The sequence below is a fragment of the Columba livia genome, chromosome 2 (assembly GCF_036013475.1).
Source record: "Columba livia isolate bColLiv1 breed racing homer chromosome 2, bColLiv1.pat.W.v2, whole genome shotgun sequence".
Taxonomy (NCBI): domain Eukaryota; kingdom Metazoa; phylum Chordata; class Aves; order Columbiformes; family Columbidae; genus Columba; species Columba livia.
Genome location: NC_088603.1, coordinates 137,452,623 through 137,474,105, shown reverse-complemented (window position 1 = coordinate 137,474,105; position 21,483 = coordinate 137,452,623). Strand labels below are relative to the sequence as shown.

The window sequence follows — 21,483 nt, the reverse complement described above, 5'->3', positions numbered from 1 at the left end:
CTGTTTACCCTTTATATATTTTGAACAGGTTTATAAATCTCAGTTATGCTTCATTTTAAGTTACCTTAAGGGTAATTTCTGATATATACCAGTATGAGAGAAGAAGGAGGCATAAGAGAAGATATTTGAAGATGTTCAGGTAAGCTGTTAGACAGAGTTTTTCTATGTGATCCACCAATTAAACTTTTTGTCCCCTAAGGATGGTGCTTATTTTAGCTTCATCTTTTCCCTAAGCTGTGAGTAAGGGGGAGCGTGGGAGGCAATTCAGCGCCTGAACCTTCCTTAGCTGCTCTGCTGTCCCTTCTGAAGGAGCCCATTTCCCTCCCCTGACTCACTGAGCCAAGGTTGTCCTTGTGAATACCCTTCTGATGAGACAAATAGCTTTTGGAGGCAGCGTTATACTGCCCAGCAGCTGTGATGTAATTGTGAGCAGCTCAGTCTTGGGTCAGAAGTCAAACAGGAGTGGGCTTGTAACTAAGACATCAAAATATTTTCTCTGCCTTTTAATGCGGGATGTGTCCATTTTGCTCCCCCTCATGTCTCTCTTTGTTCACTATCATATGTTTTGTCATCTCAGCTCATGTTTGTGGTACTTCGGGTCTTATTTTACAGTACGACAGAATTGTTTAAAATCTGTCAGGCCGTGGCTGTAGAGGGCACGCAGTGGGCTGGGAAGGAGAACGTGGTGGTGTGGCCGGATTGCTCACTTGCTCTGCTGGACAAATTGTGAGCTACGTAGAACTGAGGTCTGTAAAGCATCATTAATCAGATCTAGTTTATGAGTTGGACTAGAATTATGTTCCTTGAGTTTGTGACTTTGACTTAGCTATTTTTCTTTTGGCTTCTAAATCTGCCAGGCTGGCCATTGATTAAACTTCCAGCAACACAGAGGATTTATGAAAACCAGGGCTGTGGCTACTTCCACAGCCTCAAGAAATCAAAGTTTTTTCCTACCATTTGCTCTAATTTTGTCCTTCACAGGAACGGTGCATGTCAGGCACCCAGCCCCAGAGCAGCTCACCTGAGAAATGCGCTTGAGCAACCGATGGTCATTCCCTTTTCTAGCCACCCACATCTTTGAACCAGTAGAATGTTCACTGTCCTTGGTTTCATGAGGACAGTCCCTCCCTTATTAATACGAAACTTTAGTAGCTTTCAGTGTAAAAAATGTTCATAAATCATTAAAGAATGTACTAATTACCATGAATAAGGAAAAAATATGTATGATATAGACCTTCCAGTTCATCGGTTCTGAAAAGGACAGTGTTGTCTCACATATTATCAGGTAGATGTACATTTTGCAGATGCATGATTTGCATTGGAGGACAATGCAGTGGAAGCATTAAACATTCTGCTAATCATCAAAATGATTGATTTTAGTTATTAATGATGGCTTCTTAATTATGCCCAGCTCCTGTGTTTACTGCCTGCTTTCAAAATGAATGTATTTTATGAAAATAATAGAGACAAAGTGAAAGACAAACAGGTGGTGGTTTCCGGAGGTCAGCCAGCAGCTTGAGCACAGATACACATGTATGCACACGTCCCAGCTTGAGGGCTTGAGAAGATCCTGCTGTAGCTCTGTCACCCCTTTCTGGCTCCTCCAGGAACGTGACAGCCTTCAGTGCCAAGGAACTGGCTTTACAAAGTAGGATTGAAGCTGACAGCACTGTAACTGCTGGTATTTTATTTTCCCAGTAAAACGTGCTGGCTGTGATCCTCCTTTTTGCAGGAGGCTGGCTGGCTGGAGCAGGCCGTGTCCGTGGTGATGCATGGTGACAGCACGCGCTGGCTTGCAGAAGCAGGGCAGAAAACAGCCACCACCAGCCATGTGCCACATGTCAGAGGCTGTGAAGAAAAAGCATCTGGAGCTTGGTCAGTGTGGATGGCAACCAAAGTAATTCACAGAATCACAGAATACTTTGGGTTGGAAAGGACCTTAAAGATCATCTAGTTCTAATCTTCCTGCCATGGGCAAGGACACCTTCCACTAGGCCAGGTTGCTCAAGACCCCATCCAGCCTGGCCTGAGCACTTCCAGGGATGGGGCATCCACAGCTTCTCTGGGCAGCCTGTTCCAGTGTCTCACCACCCACATGGTGAAGAATTTCCTAAATTCTTAAATCCTTATATTCTGTAGGGTCTTTTTTCTTCCCCTCCCATAAAAGCCTGTGCTGGCAAAAGTCCTTCTCTCTTTCCTCTGGAGCTGGCCTGTCTGAAGTCATGTCTTGCTGAAGAGGTAATAATTCATTCTGATTTTCAGGCTGCATCAGATTATACTAAAACTGGTTAATCCCAGAGTTTGTGTTTTGTCTCACTTGGTACCTGACAGCATATAAATGCGCAGACAAATATCACACAGAGGAGAAAGCGATTGATGTGGGGGGACAAATGATGAATTCACACAATGACTTGACTTTGTGCAATAAACCTGGAATCTGGGTGGTGAAGCCACACGCAGCAGAGTATTCCTCCCCAGAAGAATCCCAGTAGCTGCTGAGAAAAGACTCCTGTTGCCATCCATACTGAACATACCACATGTACCTGTTTCTACAGTTTTCTAGCCAAGCTGCCTGTGCTTTATGCATCTGTTATACTACAGCAGGATAGTTTCATTCACCGTTGCATATATAACAATTACATCTTAAACCTTGTCTTTCTTATTGTCTGTCTGAGAAGGCACTGGTAAAAAATTAGTCTTTGAGGTTGCTTCATTTCACTTCATTTGACTGGTGGTCCAGCTTTCAGACTGTGCATTTTAAGGCTGGTGTTGGTGCAGAGAGACTCATCTCCCGGAGGTCCCTCTGTTGTCAGTGGGGAGAGGCATCTCCTGGGATGATTCATGCAACCTGTGTTAGATGCATGACCTGCCTGGTTAACCCCATCTGGCTCCCTCTGGGAACCAAGGCAAGTAGTTTAAATGAGGTGAAATGAATCCTACCTGCAGGGCCTGGTGCTCAGTTGTCCTGACATGAACACAGTACAATAGAGATGAAGAATTAGATCTTCAAAAAGAAAATAAACAACATATCTTCACTTATGTGTTCATTTTCACATCTTCCATTTTAGAAAAGTGGAAAGTGCATGCTGAAAGACATGGGAGGAAAGCTGTTTAAATAAAAGAGGTGCCTTTGCTCAATTAAATAGACATTAATTACGCCTGACCGTGTAGAGCATCTTGCTTAAAGGCATTTTGTATGGCTCCAATCCGCTTATAGCCTGACGCTGTAGAGAGCGTGTGTTTTGCTGATAAACACAAGCCCAGGAGCCTGAAAATCCAAACACAGCGGTGAATCACTGAGCAATCACATGCACCATCACTTCAGTAGGTGCTGGTGCAGCGGGCGCCAAACCAGGGGCACCAGATGGACAAGACTGTAAAGGCAGAAAGGCGAGAGCCCTTGGCTCCCTCCAAGCAGACCATGTTTAGCTGTGGTTTTGTTCCTGCTAGTTGTCTGTGCAGTAAAGAGAGAGCTGGGAAGGGATGAGGTGCCCAGACGCCATATTCCAGCTGTGGCCTCATTCTCTTTTGAAGAACATAGCTGGTTTAGCCACCATGTGCCATGCGTTTTTACACGTCACCTTTCTCGTGGTGCAGATGTAAGTAACAGCCCTGGCACGACCTAGACTGACAATGGCCCGGCTGAACTGAGCTCTGCCTCAGCTGAACCTCAACCATGTGCCACCACCCTTCCTCAAGGCTTGAGCCAAGTGGGTGCTGGGGTCCTGGGGGCACCCACAGCCCTGCCTGCCCCCCAGGGCTCCCCAACCCTGCCCAGGACCCTATGTCAGCCCCTGGCCCAGCGGTGGGATTCCTCTAGCCAGACAGTGAGCCCCAAACACCCTTTAATGATGTGAGACTGGGGGAGTTTTGCAAGCCAAGGTGGATTGGAGAGCTCAGTGGCGCTCCCTTCCCACCTCAGACAGGCTTGTCATGGAAATAAATGCAATCAGCACCTGAAAGTCAAGCTCTGGCTACCATGTGGAATATATTTGAAATAAATTGGCTTTCGTTGGCAGGATTTTGAGGTCTTGCTCCATGTTTTTGTGTGAGTTGAAATAGTATAACACAGCCCCTTCCCTGAATACTGGTAGTTACCGTTGATTGCACTTGGTGTAAGAATCTTGGGTGCCATGGTGAAGAAGAAATTGCGTTAGGAGCAAAAGACCTTTTTCTGGATCTCCCTTCAACAATTCTGAAGTAATCTGAATTATTCTGAATCTGAATTATTAAATTCTGAATTATTAATCTGAATTATTCAATTCTGAATAATCTGGAGGCCCAGATTATTCTACTGAAGTTTCTAACCTAGGCTTTGCTGGTGCAGAAGTTGCCTGTTGTTAAATTACCACTGACTTAGTGCTTTAAAACCAAGCTATTGAAATCTGTGAATCCTGCAGCTGCAAAGGAGGTTGTGCCTCCTAAACCCGATTGCACTGAGGACTGTGACATGGTACGTAGATCCCAGCTGCAAAAAATGGCCTGTGCTGGTGCCATTTGTCTGCAGGATTTTTTAGCTCAGTATTCGAAGAAATTTATGGCTAGCTCACATCCTACTATTATTAGTATATTATGATTTTTTTTATTTGCATTGATTCTATTTGAAAAACACATTTATTAATGTCATACATGACTTAATCCAGTTCCCTAGACAGTTATCAGCAGAACTCTTTAACGTCATTCAGTGCAAGGGTGGGAAATAGGCAGTCCTTTTTCTAAGTAACTCTTATGGAAATAATTCCTTTTGCCATTTGCTCTTTATATATACATTTTTTCCCCCACATCTGATAGTTGTTTTAGTGTTTTTGTTTTTGTTTTTTTTTTCCCTGTTAACTAGACTAAAAAGTAACTTGTATTTTATTATTAACTCAACTGCGTCTGGCTACTTATTTCTCACTTTCTGCCGAGTATTCAACTGTGCTGGCTACTTATTTCTCACTTTCTGCCGAGTATTCAACTGTGCTGGCTTAACGTATTAATGGGCAAAATACCTTTTGGATGCCTGTTACAGTCACCAAGGCTCTGCAGTGCATGGATATGGGGCACACCTTCCTTTTGGTGTATCAGAATCCAGATTATCTGCAAGTAATAGACTAAAGAGGGGTTCCCTAGTGAGACAGCTGATTAAAGACAATTCTATTCCCTGAGAGCTTGAATGTTGGCTTTTACTGCTGTCTTGTGCACAAGGAGTACAGATCTGTGCTTCTTCTCTATCCTTGCGCTCCATCACCAAGGGATCATGTTCTGCTTTAAGTGCTCAGTTAAAGAATTTAAAAAATGTTGCTGTGGTGTGGGAGAACAGATTCAGTATCCCCTGCAAGCAATTGCTGGGAACAGAGCCTACCCAATCTACTCCTCTGAAAGGGGCAGTGGCAAAAAGCACCTCGTTTTTCAGATGAGGGACACTTTGAGGTACTCCTGATTATGTTACCCTAAAAATAAAAGTCTTATTATTCCTTAATTTCTGAGAATCTTTCTCTGCCCTGTCTCCCGCTTAAGACCCCCAGTAGACTTCCTCCGGCTCATAATCCTTCATTTCCCTGCCTCATCCCTCCCAGTTTCAGAGTATTTTATCCCTGGTACCTTTCTCACTCAGCATGAAACTTCTTACTGAGTCATTGGAGGGAAAGCAGGAAAGACAAAGGCAAAGCTGTGGGCATGAATTGGTGTAAATAAGCTAACAGTCCCGTTGCTATGGGCCTGATGCTGCTTCATCACACATGTATTTTTGCTTTTTGTTCTACATGTGCTCACTGAGCTGATGTGGCCCACTGTGCTGCAGGAATGGGTAGTGACACTGGAGCATCTCTCCTGACATGTGCAGTAACTGGGGGTACTCCTGGTATGTCTGGCATTATCCAGCACAGCATTGTGTCTACACCCAAATTCAACGCTGTCCATTGGTGACCTGGTGGCTAATGCCATTGGTGGGGTAGAGAACTGCTGAAGGCCAGCCGGCACTAAGGGATGTAAGAAGAAGAGCAAAATGTGAACTGCCATAATGGTGTGGAGGAAAGGAAGGCGGTGGGCTTCCTTCAGTGCCTTTGCAGGCAATGAAATGTTGGGAACACAGTCTGCTAAGTTAGGTCTGTCCTCTGAGGGCAAAAATGAAGACATAAGCTACTGCTAAATGTATAAGGAGAAAGTGCTCTTTCAGACACCCTGCATACTATTTATATTCAAATAGATCTGAACATTGTTTTTTCTGCCTTTTTTTTTTTTTTTGAGTTTTTCCTCCCTTGCATTTCCCTCCCCCTCCAAATTGATTCACGTTGTCTGTACTCATGACTCCCATGCCAGAAGGTGATTTGAGGAACTACTTTTGCCTTCATATACATAAATACAAAAGGCCTAATTGTCATCTAAAAAGCACTGCTGTTTTATATCCAATGGAAAATTTCTGCCTAATTGCTTTGGGCATCACCTGGTCTAATTATAAATGGCTGGAGAAGAATTTCAGAGCTGCTACTCTGCAAAGTTTACTTCATCCTGGCTGCAGAGAGCATTCCTTTAAGATGTGATTATTGAAGCACAGAATGGATAAGGTGGGTGAAAAGCAATCACTCTGAGTTTTAATATTGCACCAGATGGTAGCACCTGAGTGCTCGTGTGTGTTATGACAGCGCCAGGTCTTGTGGTTCATCTCTTCTTGTGATGGTGCCTCAGGCAATTTGAGTTGCAGAAGTGTTGACCAGGGAAGAGTGCAAGAGAGCTGAGCAGTCTAGGACTGTGTCAGACTCCATCCATCTATGGCAGGGTGCCAAACTGATTTCAGTGTGGGCCACCTCAGCCTCACGGGTGCCCTCAAAGGGCTGAATGTATTTTAGGACTGTATAAATGTAGGAGTAGTTATGGCATTCCCTGAGGAAGAAGAACTCTTGATTGTGTGGAGGCAGACAGTAGTACAGAACAGCATCTGGAGAGTTAATTGTCCAGTTGGAAAATCAGAACAGGATTGCAAGAGACAGTACAATGGAAAACACACATGCAATTTTCCCAAGCTTCATGTCACGGTTGGGACAACCCTTATGGATGGGTTTATATAAGAGATATATTGTGTGGTTGATGAAGAGCTGTGTTTTCTTTGTCTGCCTTGAATTTTATGAAAAGGATATGGAAGATGATGTCTAGCAATTCCCCATATAACACTAACCATAACTAAACATAAAGGCTTTTCTGACTTTGGTTTATTTTTGCTGTTTGTGCTTTCTACTATGATATACGTTAAACGTTGGGTTGAGACGTTAGAGCCTACAGTTCTGCTGACATCAGTCTGGCCATAAATCTCTCTAGCCCTGCGGTGGACAGGACTTCTACTTGCCTTGACAAATTACAGACAACTTAAAGAGAGCTACCCACGCCATAAACCTTTCCTGGCAGAGATGTTGTTTCATTTTGTACAGTCAGTATCAGCAGCCACTCTCTACATCCTATAAAGAGGGACGTGCCTCTCTGTGCTCTTTGGGATTATCACACAGCACAGAGACTTGGCGTCTGCTGTGTTAGGGACGGGTGAGGTGGAGATGCAGGACCTGGGGCCAGTTCAGCTGCCACCAAGGAGCAAAATGCAGGTGAAGAAAATTCAGGATATGTTTTTTATCCAGTTCTCCCATCAGTAGATTTGAATAATTTCTATGTAAATTGACGAGAGAATATCTCTTTGGGAAACGCTCTTGGCTCTTTAAGCTTGAGAATGGGCTCAGGAGAGCCCTGAAAATCCTCACAAAAGACACAGGAATGCAATAAAGCTGAAGGGAAAAAAAAGCAAGCAGATTTCAACTGAAGAATTTTGTAAAAGTCTGCTTTTCCAGGGGAAAAATAAACAATTTTACAGTGGAGGAATATAAAATAAGTGCTAGGCTGCAATCATAGCAATAGATACTCTTCTCTACATGTCACTGTTCCCTTTAACAAAGATACGTTGTCAGTTAAAACCTTGCTTGTCTGTAACTGAGAAGAATGGGCTCATTCTTGCTCCTGTTCAGCAGCGAAATTTTTCAAACTTCAGATGTGCAGGATAAGCATTAATCACCTGTTGGTTTCAGAAGCTGATAAAGTAGCTAGGAGATTGTAAATACAAAAGAAAACTGTAGGAGCTTGGTTTTGAGCTCATCATAATTAATCCAGTGTCTGGATAATTGAGAGCTGACTGCAGAGTTTCCATACACTTTTATATAAGTTGTGGTGTCCCTACTGAGCAGTTCTGTGAAAGTTTATTACTCTTTATTTGTTAATAAGTATTTTGCATACATTGCCAGAAGAGTCACCCGGCAGCACACATTACAGGTTTGGATGTTTTTTTTTTATCTTGTTGATAAATTTCTTCTGCCAATGAGCTGTGAGATTATAAAAATTTAAGGAGCAGGCTCTGTGTTTGTGGCATGTACACTATGTTTTCATCTTTCCTAATGATCTGTGAGCAGAATCAGCAGTGTGCTACTCCGACTTTGTGCAGACTTTGTGTATTCTGATGTATCTTTGCCATGACCCAGCTGGAGTAACACTGAATTTATATTTGGATGTCTTCTCAAGCCCCTGTTAGAAAAGGGTTGCAACAGAAGTGAGAGCTGATTATGCAGTTCAGGAAACTGGGTGCAGTCACTTGGAGTTTGAAAGAGTAGAATAGGATTGTATATACTAGATTTTATTTTAAAAAACAAATCAAAACCAAACCAAAACCAACAGAATAGTATTCTTATTTTTAGGATAATTTAAAAAAATCAGATATTTTATTCCAAATGAAAGTTTTGTTTGGCAGGGGGTTAAGGGTGTTCTGCAGACAGAGAACATAATGCATTTATACCATTTTATGCATTACTGAAACTTGTGACATTTTTTAAACATCATTAATTTTGATAATGTTTGAATGAAGAACTTACTGAGGCGAAAAAGCACTTCTCCCCCCTTCCCCCCTTTCCTGTTTTCATCATGCAAGAACCAAACGTGTTTATTTTACTGGCAATATTGAGACAATCATATGATTTTGAGTAAGTCTTTTGAGATTGTTTGTAAGTTTTTGCTCTTCTGCATGTCTGCTTCCTCCCAGCTGGGGGCTGGCTGTTGTACGGAAAGGCCAACCACGTCACGGAAAAGCCCTGTCTCTGATCAGATGGGCTTAATATAAACCAGGTTTGCTGAGAAAGAATTAAAGAGGCAGCCCCAAAGCAGGAGAGGATTTACTTCGGCCGAGCAGCCCGTGGAGAGAGAAGGGCAGCGCCAGCAGAGCCCCGGCAGAAGTAAGGCAGCGTCGGTCAGGCACAGATTTTGACTGTCGGTGCTAGACACCCAGGCAGCTAAACACAATGTGGGGTATCAAAATCAGTTTGAACTTGGAACACAATTTGTGATAGGAACTCATTTGGCTTTGGTTAATGAGGGATGGTAATTTGTCAGAGGCGAAATCGTAAAATGTTCGTGTTTGCGACTGTTTAGCAAGTGATTGTTTATGGCAGGTTGTGAATTAGGCTCCGTTGTTTGGCTGAACTGAAGCTGGCTTTTCTCATCTGGTCGTTTCAGTGGGGAAGCTGCTAGGAAAAAACGCTTTTCAAAATTCAACCACAGTAAATAATTCTTTTTTGTTTTGTGAAGCAGCTTGTGCTTGGTGCGTGATTTCTGGTTTAGATATATTTCTTGCTGACAAAGTTACTGTGACTGGGATTATGCAAACAATCTCATTTTGCCACTCTGTACTATGCATCAGAGAGAAAAATATTGCGTATGTGGTAGTAAGTTCAGATAGAGTGTGCTTTTTCTGTATATTTTTTCTCTGTCCTGCTGTGCATTTATTCAAAGAAGTTTACAGGCAGTTTTGTGAGAAGAGGAGCAGTGATTTGTACCTGTTGATTTGTTGTGTTGCTGTCCTTTTTTTCATTCACCACATATTATTCAGGTTTGAAAATGGTTGGGTGCATTTTATGGACAGTTATCCTATTTACTATCATGGAGAAGAGAGTTGAGAAACATCAGATATACGGCAAAAAGCAAAATGTCTAAATAAATGTCACTTTGGGAACAGGAATGCATCAAAGTAACTTTCCTAAAAATGGTAGTTGTTAGCCTGTGAGAATGACATCACTGTCCTCTGCCTCCAGGCAAGGCAAAATAGAGTTTTCTGAGTAAAATATAATTAAGAGCTGTGTTTAGATAAGACAAGTGAACCTGTCTAGCTGATTGTGCACTAAATGAAGTTGTTGATTTAATATCTGTAAGTCTATGAGCTTTTTCTCCCAGTGCTACATGCTGTACTGACTAGACTCCGTAACTCCTCAGAAAAGCTGTTGATCTAGACTGTATTCTCCCTCTTGTCAGACAAAAAGCCACTGTCCAAAGCAGAGTCACTCTTTGTGAACCTTGCTGTAGACAAGACTCAAATCCACCCCACTGTAGCAAGACATGCTTGCATGGCTCTTTTCTTATATCAGGGTTGTCTAAGTGTGCAGTGAGTGATTCTTTATTGCTTTCCCAAATGTTCCAGCTCTTAACCGAGACAATATGAAAGATGCTCCACACCCAGCTGCATTGGGAGCTGGAGGCAACTGCTTGCCCCCAGTAAAGCACAAAGGATGGGGACCAGTACCTGTGGGTGCTGTGTGTGCCATAGGCTGCCTCTCAGCAGGGATGCAGCTCCCATGCAGGACAGCGCTGCTGAATGCTGCCCCTTCCTGCTCCTCTGGGACACAGCGATGTCTCCCCAGGGCTGGGCTGCACCTAGCACAGTCGTGAGCTTGGAAAGGCTCAACCAAGATAGGATTTAGCAGGTGGGGGTGGTATCATCCCTAGGAAAAAGCCTCTGACTCACTAACTAGAAATATTTCTTTGTGTACCAGCAAGTACGGAAGAGTGAAGAAAGTCTCATTTACTTTTGCCGTATACTAGATCCCTACGGGAGAGTAGGATGTGCTGCTTTGAAGTTAATAAGACAGCATTAATGCATTTCTAAATGTTTTGTAGGTGACGCTTGTGATTTCCCTATTTCTCACCAGGGGTAAAAAATGACCCTAAACAATGTTACCATGCGTCGCACCCACAACAGCAGTCTGCAGCAGCAGCAGCAGCGGTGGAGCATCCCTGCTGATGGAAAGCATCTGCTGGTCCAGAAAGACTCCAATGAGTACAACCCGCAGAAGCGATACACCATCAATCCTGATGATTACTACAGAAGGAGCTGGTCCTCGGAGTCATCTGACTCCGTCATCTCCTCTGAGTCTGGCAGCAATTGCTACCGAGTGGTGCTGATCGGGGAGCACGGCGTAGGCAAGTCCTCCCTAGCCAACATCTTTGCGGGGGTGCATGACAGCATTGACAGCGACTGTGAGGTGCTGGGAGGTAGGTGTTTGTGCTTGCCCTGGGGTGTTTGTGTTTGTTTGCAATCAGCCCTGTCAGTAGTAATTGGCACAGAAAATCAGAGAGGCCGTTTAATCAAAAATTGAGGTAACAAACATTTGAAACTGATCACCAAAACCGATTCAACACGTGCATCTCTCTTAAGAAAACAAGAAAGCAAAATAAGATGAGTAAGATACTCACCAACAATGATTGAAAGTCTCTGAAAGAGAAAAATTCAGATTCTCACGTTATTTCATTTCCAGTTACCTGCTGGAAGCTGCCTCATTCCTGCCTGTGATGACATTACACAGGAAGCTGATACAGCTTTCACGCTTGTCCGACATTTGTATCACTACTAACTCCATAAGACTGGCTCCAGCTTCCTGGGGAATTCAAACAGCTGGGCATTCTCCCGGTCTATGAGAATGAAATGCTTATTAACAATATATAAAGAAAAAGCCACTGCTGAGTCCTTCAGTCACCTCCAAAATATTTGCTGTTAGAAGTCATCTCAGCCATTCTGTATAAACACATTACCTCAGTGTAGGCTGTGTGGAGTTTGAATAAAATATGTCTCCTCCTCATTTCATCTTACTTGCACAACATGGGTTCCCCCAGAGATAAACCAGACAAAGGCCCTTCAGCAGTGTAGGAAATTTCCTGTTGTCCAAACAGGAGGAAATGGCACAAGCTGTAGGGTTTTCTTTGATTCTTCCCCCTTGCTATCCTCCTCTGCTTTGTTTAGGGTTGCAACGTGGTCTTTAATCCCAAAGACCAGACCATGCAGAAGGTGAAGCTCTTGCACCAAGCTCTGAGCTATGCTTTGTGTGAGATGTTGATGTGGAAGGGTTGTGCTGCACCAATCTGATTAGGAGAGGTTTCACCCAGGATTTCATACAGCCCAGCACCAGGAAAGGGGACCCACATTTTCCTTGCTTGCTGACACAGACTGGGGACACACACAGGTCTTTGTGCCTTTGGGGGAACTGAAGTTCCCCATGGTGTGGTCACTCTGAGTCAGTTATTCAGGTGTGATTTGTCTTCAGCTTCTACCATCGTTTTTCCTGTAATCCCACCAGCTCCTCAGCCTGGAGTATCCCTGATGAAACATTTCCTAGTGCTACCCCAGCAAACTGGAGTAGGACCCTTGGGCAACCAGTCATAAATGCAGCTGATTTGCTTTGCACACCCCTGCCAGACAGTTTTCTTCTCCTCTGTGCGAAGCTGTATGGTTTCTTCTTTCATTACACTGCCAGCAATACTGCTTGGAGTGTAAGGGTGGCACATTTTCAAGGCCAGCTCTGCTGAGGTATTGGAAAGCTTGCCATCTTCCCTTTTTTTAGTGTTGGCTTTGAAATAAACATGAGATGAACCAATCACTCACTTTCAGTTTGTTTCATGTCCTGTGGAAGTTCCTTAGGATTGACTAAGGTGCAAATAAGTGCCGAATGTGACCATTTGGGCATAATATTTTTGAGGAGTGTGATTAGGTATTTGCAGCCTCTCTGTGTGTAACAATGGAGAAACAGTCCTCTGGGTGTTGTCTTCTGGTATATATGAATCCTGTTCCCATCCAGATTCTTGGTCAGTTCAAGAAACTATTCTCCAAACTTTAGCTTGCAAACTGGAAATTCTGTTACAAGAGAGGATGGTTTCAGAGGATGGTTTCAGGGTAGCCATCTCACAGAGGGAATACAATAGCTTTTATGGACTGGCTTTGCTACTGACTGTATGATTAACCTAGCTCATGAACACAAGTATCATGCTATTGGACCTGCAGGGAATATGCTCATCTTGATTAGCTTTGTCTTTTTCATCTCACCATTTTAAGCTGTGTCAAGGCTGTCCATTTTAATTTCATTTTAAATGTGTAATATTTTGGTCTCATTATTTTGCATGGATGTAGATTGCTGGCTTCAAGGAAAGGCTCTGATTACAGTTTAGGGGAAAGTTCACTCCATTCGTGCCCAATAGATACTTTATGAGGCAAGGGTTAAGACACGGTCCTATCTACAAGCATGGTTAGGACAGACCCCTTAAACACTGCACTGAGAGAGATGATTTTCTCAGAAGCCTGAAGCCTGGCATTTTTCACTGACTAGCAATGCAAGACTAGAGATGGGTCTAAACCCCATGTGCCCAGGTTTGGGGGAACGTTGGATGATCAGTATTTGAAGGAGAAGCTAGACTGAGATTTCATGGCAAGGGTTGATCAAAGTTATGAGTAGGAGCAGCCACCCCCAGCTCTAAGCAGAACTTTGTCACATGGTGTTTATAACCTAGGTATGCATTTTTGTGGCCTCAGTGCAAAATAACCGCATTTTGTGGGTTGTTGATTCGTCTGCTTTTTGACATCAAACCTAAAGTGGGGAAGCACGAAATGGGAGAGAACTAGGACGCAGCAGAGGTCTCAGCCACTCTGAAACTCACCAGCTCTTGTCTCACAAACCCCTGTCCTCACTGGTTGGAGGCTTTTCGCTGTGTTGCTCTCTGCAGCGGTGGCTGTTCACCCGTAAACTGTCCCTGCTAAAGTGAAAGCAAATATTTTCCATCAATCAGCCTTACTGGACTCTGCTGCTCCCATGGGGCAAATGTTCAGCCTTTGCTTATTTCTTCCACTGGTTCTATTTTCTCTCTCCCACATAGATAAAGAGAATATCAGCCAAAATCACAGACATTTAGTTTCCTGATCTTTCAACCTCCTTTGTATATCACGGAAAGGTTCACTGCTGATGGAAATGAGGAAAGAACTGAATGTGAGCCAGCATAAAATTTGGCCCAATAATTTGAACTGTGAACAAATTCTGCATATTCAACTACTTGTTTTTTGTAATGTACATGATGCTACAAAATAATATGTTACCAATTTTTCTGATTTTATTTCCAGAAGACACATATGAAAGAACCCTGATGGTAGATGGGGAAAGTGCAACCATTATACTGCTCGACATGTGGGATAATAAGGTACTTTAATTCTTTAATTTGTTCTAGTCAAATGCCAAAAGAAAAGTGTGTATGAATGACTGCTAATATAAAAAATAGGTATCTTTTGGGAAAGAAAGGTGTTTTCAACATTAGTGAGAATATGGGATTAACCACACACCAAGTCAAGCATGCCTGATAGCTCTGCAGTGTGAGCCTGAGAAGCAGAATCCTTCTTTATTTTTTTAATGATAAAACAAAACATTCAAGCCATTTTCCAGACCATGTTCATTCCAGTCTAAAGCCAGTAAAATGAATGATTTGGGGCAACTTTTGCCCTCCTTCGTGGTGAAGTAGTCATGCCATCACCACATTGGAATTACTTTCAGTATAACTGTGATTAAAACTGTACCCATTACAGTTACAGCAGGAATGTATTTGGATTCTCTAATGTTATACTTTCTAAGGAAAATCTGATCTGGGAATAATGATGTCTGACCGTTTTCTTTGAACAGCGTGAAGGAGAATGGATTCGAGACCACTGCATGCAAGTGGGAGATGCATACTTGATTGTGTACTCCATCACAGACCGAGCAAGCTTTGAGAAGGCCTCCGAACTCAGAATACAGCTCCGCAGGGCACGCCAGAAAGAAGACATCCCGATTATTCTGGTTGGCAACAAAAGTGACCTTGTCAGGTGTCGCGAAGTTTCAGTGGCAGGTAAGGAAAACTGTGAGGGTAAAAACAATGTAAACGTTAAGAGTCACCTAGTGAACAAACAAACTGCAGAGCTCTGGCTGAGAGAGAACGCTGTGATCTGGACTGGGCAATAAAAGAGCAATAAAACAGAAGAAGACTGGAACAGAGGGCACAGGACTGGGAGGGATCTGTTGGGCCCTTAAAGCCTCCCTTGGTAATGCTGTTACACATCAGATAATCCCTTTCCTAAATTATTAAGAACCGTCATAAAAGAAGCTTGAATTTCTTCCTCTCTAGCTCCTTACGTGGGACGCCTGCAGTATATGATATCTCTGGTAGCTGGAAACATTTTGGGCTTCCCATATATGCTCATGGACAACATTTTTAGCCCACTTTATTCTGCTGCCAAAGATTATTTCTTCATTTAACCAGTTCTCTGTCCTCCCTGATGAATTAAAGTTCCCTCTCACCCTCTATTTTCCTAGTCTGGGCAGGAACCTTTCAGGAGAGGTTTCCTTGTTTCCTTACTTTGAGATGCTGAAACAGCTCTCACTGCTGCATTTATTTGAAAGTATAACCAACCTGTGCCACTCTCCTGAAGCCCGGGAAGCCCTAAGCCCATAAATAGGAATAGGGAGATTGCTGGGAAAGCTGCTGCCAGCTCCTGAGCTCTGCAGTCAGTAATGTCTATTATTAGAGAGTCTTTCCTGAGGCTTAGGTGACACAACACAACACACAGCAATGCATTAGATGATCTCATCTTGGCCCACCAGAAACATGGGTTCCTCTGCTCAGTATTTTCTTCTTTCTGTCACCATTTGGCTCTTCTGTTTCCTAAATGAGCGAGACATTTTTTTTTTCCCCTTCCTCCACTGACAAAGTGCACAGTTCCTCTGACCCATCACAGTTTCCCCACGTGAAGGATTTGAAGTGAGATAGCTCATCAGGAGCCCAGGGATGCCTATTTACCTTCCCCTCTGCTCCACTTGAAAAATCCTTTGAAAGATGGCAGGTGCATTCATGTCATTTTAGCCATCCTGATGATGAGTTCGCAGCAAGCCAGAAGACAGAATAAATTAGCTTGTGTGTGAAAGACAGCTGTCATGTAATTAAGGATATGAATTATGATTTCAGATGTACCTCTAAAGCCATAAGCATAGTTCTGCCTTTATTTAAGGGTTTTGTACATGTGTCTGTTTGCACCCAAGTTGCTACTGTCCCAAGACCCTGGTTTATGCCCATGACCCATGGAGGGGGCCAGGCTCTGCCTCCTGTGGTGACAAGAGCTGTGCTGTGTGCATGGAGGGTGCTGTCATCACCCTTTAATGTGACTCGAGGAAGTCTGCACATAGGATGACCAGGTGGTTTTGAGTCATTACTGACCTCTCAGCCTTTGGTGTCACAGCGCAAGTCGGTCAGCCCCAGCTTCCTTAACAGCTGACGGCGGGGATGGGGATTTTCCAGGGGAGGCTTCACCCCCCCTTGCAGGGAGTGTGACACAGAGCAGATGGATCATGGGCCAGCAGACAGCACGAGGTGATTAAAGGCTTATCCATGCCTATATTAGCCTTGAGGAATTCCCTTGGTGGCACCGGCTCCTTGCACATGGCCACCCGCGACACCTTTGCCTCCCCTCTGCTTGTGACACCCATGACATATCTACCTTGCGATTTTGCAGAGGGACGAGCCTGCGCCGTTGTGTTCGACTGCAAGTTCATCGAGACCTCGGCAGCTGTGCAGCACAATGTGAAAGAGCTGTTTGAAGGCATCGTGCGGCAAGTCCGCCTTCGGAGGGACAGCAAGGAAAAGAATGAGAAGCGGCTGGCATACCAGAAACGAAGAGAGAGCATCCCCAAGAAAGCCAGGCGGTTTTGGGGCAAAATAGTTGCCAAGAACAACAAAAACATGGCCTTCAAACTCAAGTCCAAGTCTTGCCATGACCTATCAGTACTTTAAGAACGCTGGACTCTGCCAGAGCTTGTGGCATTTTGTGGACATTATCTAACTATGTCGTGGGACAATCAATCAATCTATATTAGATTGGGCTATCAAAGTGACTTAGGTTCACAGTTGTGATTGTGATGATACGTGCTGGCATAAGAACAGCACAGTGCATGGAAATATCTCTCTTCCTTTTCTTTGTCAGTAGTTTTAAAAGAAAAGTATAGACCAGAATGACCCAAAGTTATGCTGGGGGGTGTTCTGGAATATATCTGTTCTTTCTCCTCTCACCTTTGGATAACAGTATAAGAATCTTGAACCATCATGACTTGGGAAGTGAATAGTACACTCCTTACTCTTTCTCCTTGTTATTATTACTTCTTTTTTAAAACTGTAAAGAATTGAGGAACTGACTGAGGATTTGTCCTTTGCCAGTTGGCTGGTCAGTCGTGAGCACCCACAGCTGAAAAACCTGCATTTTTGTAGAATAGCCACAAAGACACTTTTAAAAAATTATTTCAAGGATTGGTTTCAATGAGTTTACACATCTCTTACTTTGGAAATATTTAAAGGAAAAATCCTGTAATCGAACAAATTTTCCTCTCTTATTTTCATATTATGTGACTATTTAAAAATCACAGCAAAATTAAAATTAAAGTGCAAGTTGTATCAAAGTGCATCAAGTGCAGGATGCCAAACCTTTATAAATCACCTGAGCTTTTTTAAGAAACCACATGGACTTCTTGTACCCAGCCTTGGCCTTTCTCTATGCCAGAGCTATGCTGTATTTATTGTTGTGCAAAATAACAAGCATTTTAATGTTGAGGGGAAATGTATTTATTACCAAGTTTCTTAAAAGAATAATGTTAATTTTATTACTGTTTTCTACCTAATATCTTTTTTCAGATATGCAAGTTTTTACTTACATGCCTTGTAATAAAATAAATAAAATATATGACTGTATGTGAGCCTCAGTGGGAAATCCCTAAGACTTTTTTCAAGTTGAGAAAGTATTTTGAATGCTGGGCAAGATTGTTACACGACAAGTACAGTGGGAATTCTGTACATCTCTGAACACAGGCTATTAAGCAACCTGGGATCACAAAGCAAGAGTCATCCACAGCCCCAAAGCTATGACTGTATGGTATTCCTCATGTGCAAATGGAGCTGTGGTGTCAGAGAAAATATAAATAGTTCATAACAAAGGTATTTCGCCCTAAGCCTGAAAACACTTTGGAAATGTAAATGGGTACCCTTACCCCAATTTTGGAGACAAAAAGAAGTGAAATGCTACAATTCGGGGACAGCAAGCGGGCAGCTGACATGGTGTGCCTTAATCCTCAGTTACTGTTGGGCAGAATTTTGTTATTTTCCTCCTGACTCTGCTGGGTTTTGTGGGCGCTGCAGAGTTCAAGGTAGAGGTACAGTTACCACAGATGCCCACAGATGCATGGAAATATCTCTCTTCCTTTTCTTTGTCAGTAGTTTTAAAAGAAAAGTATAGACCAGAATGACCCACAGATGGCTCAGAAAAGCCAAATCTCCAGCCTGGCAGCTCATATTCCTTGATTATGAAGACAAACAAATGTGACACTAATAAGATGAGAATTGGGCTCACCACCTTGGGCTGCACAGCTTTCGTGCACCAAATGCTCCAGAAATGAGTGAGCTCGCTGAGTGTTTGCCCAAAACTGAGTCCACTGAGGGGATGAATTTTAGCAGTTCTCTAGGGGTAAAACATGTCACAGGATGACTCTCCACTTCTGTGGTATTCAGATCTCCCTGGAAGGGAATTTCTGATCTAGAATAAACTGTTGGCAAGCAGAGAAACAGCATTTTGAATAGAGCACAGATTTTGAATTAGTGCTCTTGAGTTGTATTTTGAACTAATGCTTTTGAGTTGTCAGCATGCAACTTAAGGTTGACCCAGAACAGCCTAGAGAATGATGCTCATTGTGATACCAGTTTTCAGAACTTTTAAACTCTCAGGACCTTTTTGCCCATTCAAGAATGGAAACTAAATCACACAAATTAAACAAATTTTTATTATTATTTTTAAGAACTGAGAGGATAACTGAAGACAACTAGAGCATTTCCCTAATATGTTCTTATCTGTCAAGCTCTGGACTCAACAAATCTAACCTCCAAGCAGGTTTTGAAGAAATCTGAAATGTCCATGTCGATCACAGAGCCTTTAAGGGTAAAAGCCATCCATGTTCACAGCATCACTGGATGCATAAACAATATTATAAAAATTTGGTGCTACTTATTTTCATACCCTGACTCATCTCTTTCCCAGGATAATGAAATCTCCTTCTAAAAGTTATGATTTTTCAGATAAAAAGCCAATGTTGTAGGCCCATTCCCTGGAGCTGCCACAAGCTGCAACAAAGAGCTGTGTGGTGGTCACAGGGAACATACACCACTGCGAGTCTCTCTTCTGGGGCTGCTGCTGGTCCCCCTGAATAGCACAGCACTGCTCTTGGACAAAAACAATTCAAAAAGCTACCTCCACCTTTCACATCCCAGGCAACCTCCCATTGGCCCTCTTGGTCCACCCTGTAGGCTTCCTGAGTTTTCAGGGAGAGCATGGAGGAAGCTGTGGGGTGAAGAACCACCAGCAACAGCATCCCCTCCATGGAGCTGTTGCTTCAGTTTGCTCAGATACTGTCGGGGTAAATTGCTGTCCAACCTATGGTTGTGGACTGAGAGGGCTGGTGCTGAGGATCCACATTCTGCATGTTTTAGGGTTTTTCTTGCTTTGGACCAGGTCTGGCCTGGTCCTGTGGACAGAATGCCCGCCTGGGACTGCAATGCCCGAGTTTCACTCCTGAAAGGCACCGTGACTTTCACCTGGAAGCAACCTTGGTCATCTGCTGTGATCTACACAATTCCAGTGAGTTGTGGGCACAGAGGAAAGGCCAGAGCTTTCTTCTGCAGCTTATGAGATGAATCTGAGTCATGGTTTTAGCTGATCATCACCAGATTATCAAATACAGAAATGCTTACCATATATAGCAGCCAGTGTACCTGGAGTTACTAATTAATGCTAATTTAATGTGGAATGCTGACATTTCAAATCCTTAATATCCACAGTCTCTCTGTTCATCTCAGATGTGAGTGTCCAAAACCATGGAATGGATCAATCAGCAATTCTAATCACTGTCCTGGCTATGTAGTAAGTCAGGGCTACAATGACAGATCCTAATGCGATAATTGCGATGTCGGCCCCAGAGATCTGGCAGTGGCTGTGGAATACATGAGTCATAGCAGTGCGCGTACCAAGGCCAAAATGGCAAAACTCATGGAGTCCAAATAAAATAAAATAAATACAGCTAAAAAAAAAGTCTAAGAACACACAAAATGCCAATTATAGTGTAACAGCTGTTATAAAAAGCTCTTTTTAGGAAGTTAGATCAGATCAACAAGAGGAATTAGAGGCAATGTCCAGCTTTAATTAATTTAATAATGAAAGATTAACTGCAAGAAGAAAGGTTTACTTATGCTTTGGGACAGAACTACACTGAGGAATGATTCATTATTAAGGTACTATGTGGATTTGCAGGGTGCTCTGTGATTTTGGATTTGGAAGAAATATTGATAAAGTTTAGTCAAGTAAAAGAAAGACATTTTCAATAAAATCAATGAATACACCATCACATATATAAGCCTTCCAATGTCAACCCTTCTGAAAACTTTAAAGATCATTGACCGGAGTTACCTCTCTTGGGCTGTTTGGAGTGCAGATATAAATGTCAGAAAGGGCTGCTGACAGGAGCATTCCTGGTGATCTAGAGAGGTGCAGAGGTAATGAGATTTACAGAGGGCTGGATGCAGTTGACTTCTGTGCAGTATTTCCTCTATAATCAACTGTAGCTCTGCTTGGTCTCCAGGAAGACTTTTTAGAGAAAGCTGTGGAACCCAGAGAAGAGATGAGGGACTAAGGTGTACTAATGGTGTTTTACTCATGAGATCTCTCGACTAATAAATTGTTAAATATCCAGAAGTGAACCCTGCAACTTGTTCCTTGCAAGGCCTCTGAAGAGTGTAGAGCTGAACGTATTGCCTAAATCGTTCCTGTGTCTGACCCACAAGTGCAGGAAACAAAAGCTGGTGAGAACTGTGGGGCTGGTTCTCCTCTGACTTTCTTTTCTGGACTTACTGGAAACCATTGTTCAGTGAGGAGGGCAAATGCTGTGGCCTGGGGTGGTGTTCAGCATACTGCTGATGTTTAACAGATGTGACTTCCAGATGCACAAAATAATATTTAGTGAGAACTGCCCACCTTGCCTGCAGTTCCTGTCCATTCTGGTTCAGTGGGGTAGCATGGGACTGACAGTGCAGGACAAAATGTGGTTTCTGTGTTGCTTGTCCACTTGTAGGACCCATGCAACACCAAGCGTGTGGTAGCACCCAAGGCACATGGGGTGCCCTGTGTCAAAATTACGTTACATATCACATTGCTGGGCACAACCCACCAACATTTTTAAATGTGGCAGACTCCATGGGAGATTTACACAGTGGCCTCTAGAACTCCAAATGTAGCCCCCTCCAGTCAAAAAAGGGAACACCACCATGTTTTGCTGTTTTTCACTA

At 43.1% G+C, this 21,483-nt stretch overlaps 1 protein-coding gene across 3 annotated transcripts; it reads left to right on the top strand.

Moving 5' to 3' along the window:
* Positions 1-1,879: 1,879 nt before the first annotated feature.
* Positions 1,880-17,855, top strand: GEM (GTP binding protein overexpressed in skeletal muscle). 3 transcript variants are annotated; one of them, XM_065053978.1, is made up of 5 exons: positions 1,880-1,897; positions 10,983-11,325; positions 14,213-14,289; positions 14,763-14,967; positions 16,625-17,855. In XM_065053978.1, the coding sequence occupies exons 2-5, from the start codon at positions 10,992-10,994 to the stop codon at positions 16,900-16,902; spliced, it is 894 nt and encodes a 297-aa protein (XP_064910050.1). In that variant the 5' UTR covers positions 1,880-1,897; positions 10,983-10,991; the 3' UTR covers positions 16,903-17,855. The 3 variants fall into 3 exon arrangements, with proteins under 3 accessions (XP_064910050.1, XP_005499503.1, XP_005499504.1); XM_005499446.3 differs by lacking the exon at positions 1,880-1,897 and adding an exon at positions 9,048-9,236; XM_005499447.3 differs by lacking the exon at positions 1,880-1,897 and adding an exon at positions 9,096-9,236 and having other exon boundaries at positions 10,951-11,325.
* Positions 17,856-21,483: the final 3,628 nt, after the last annotated feature.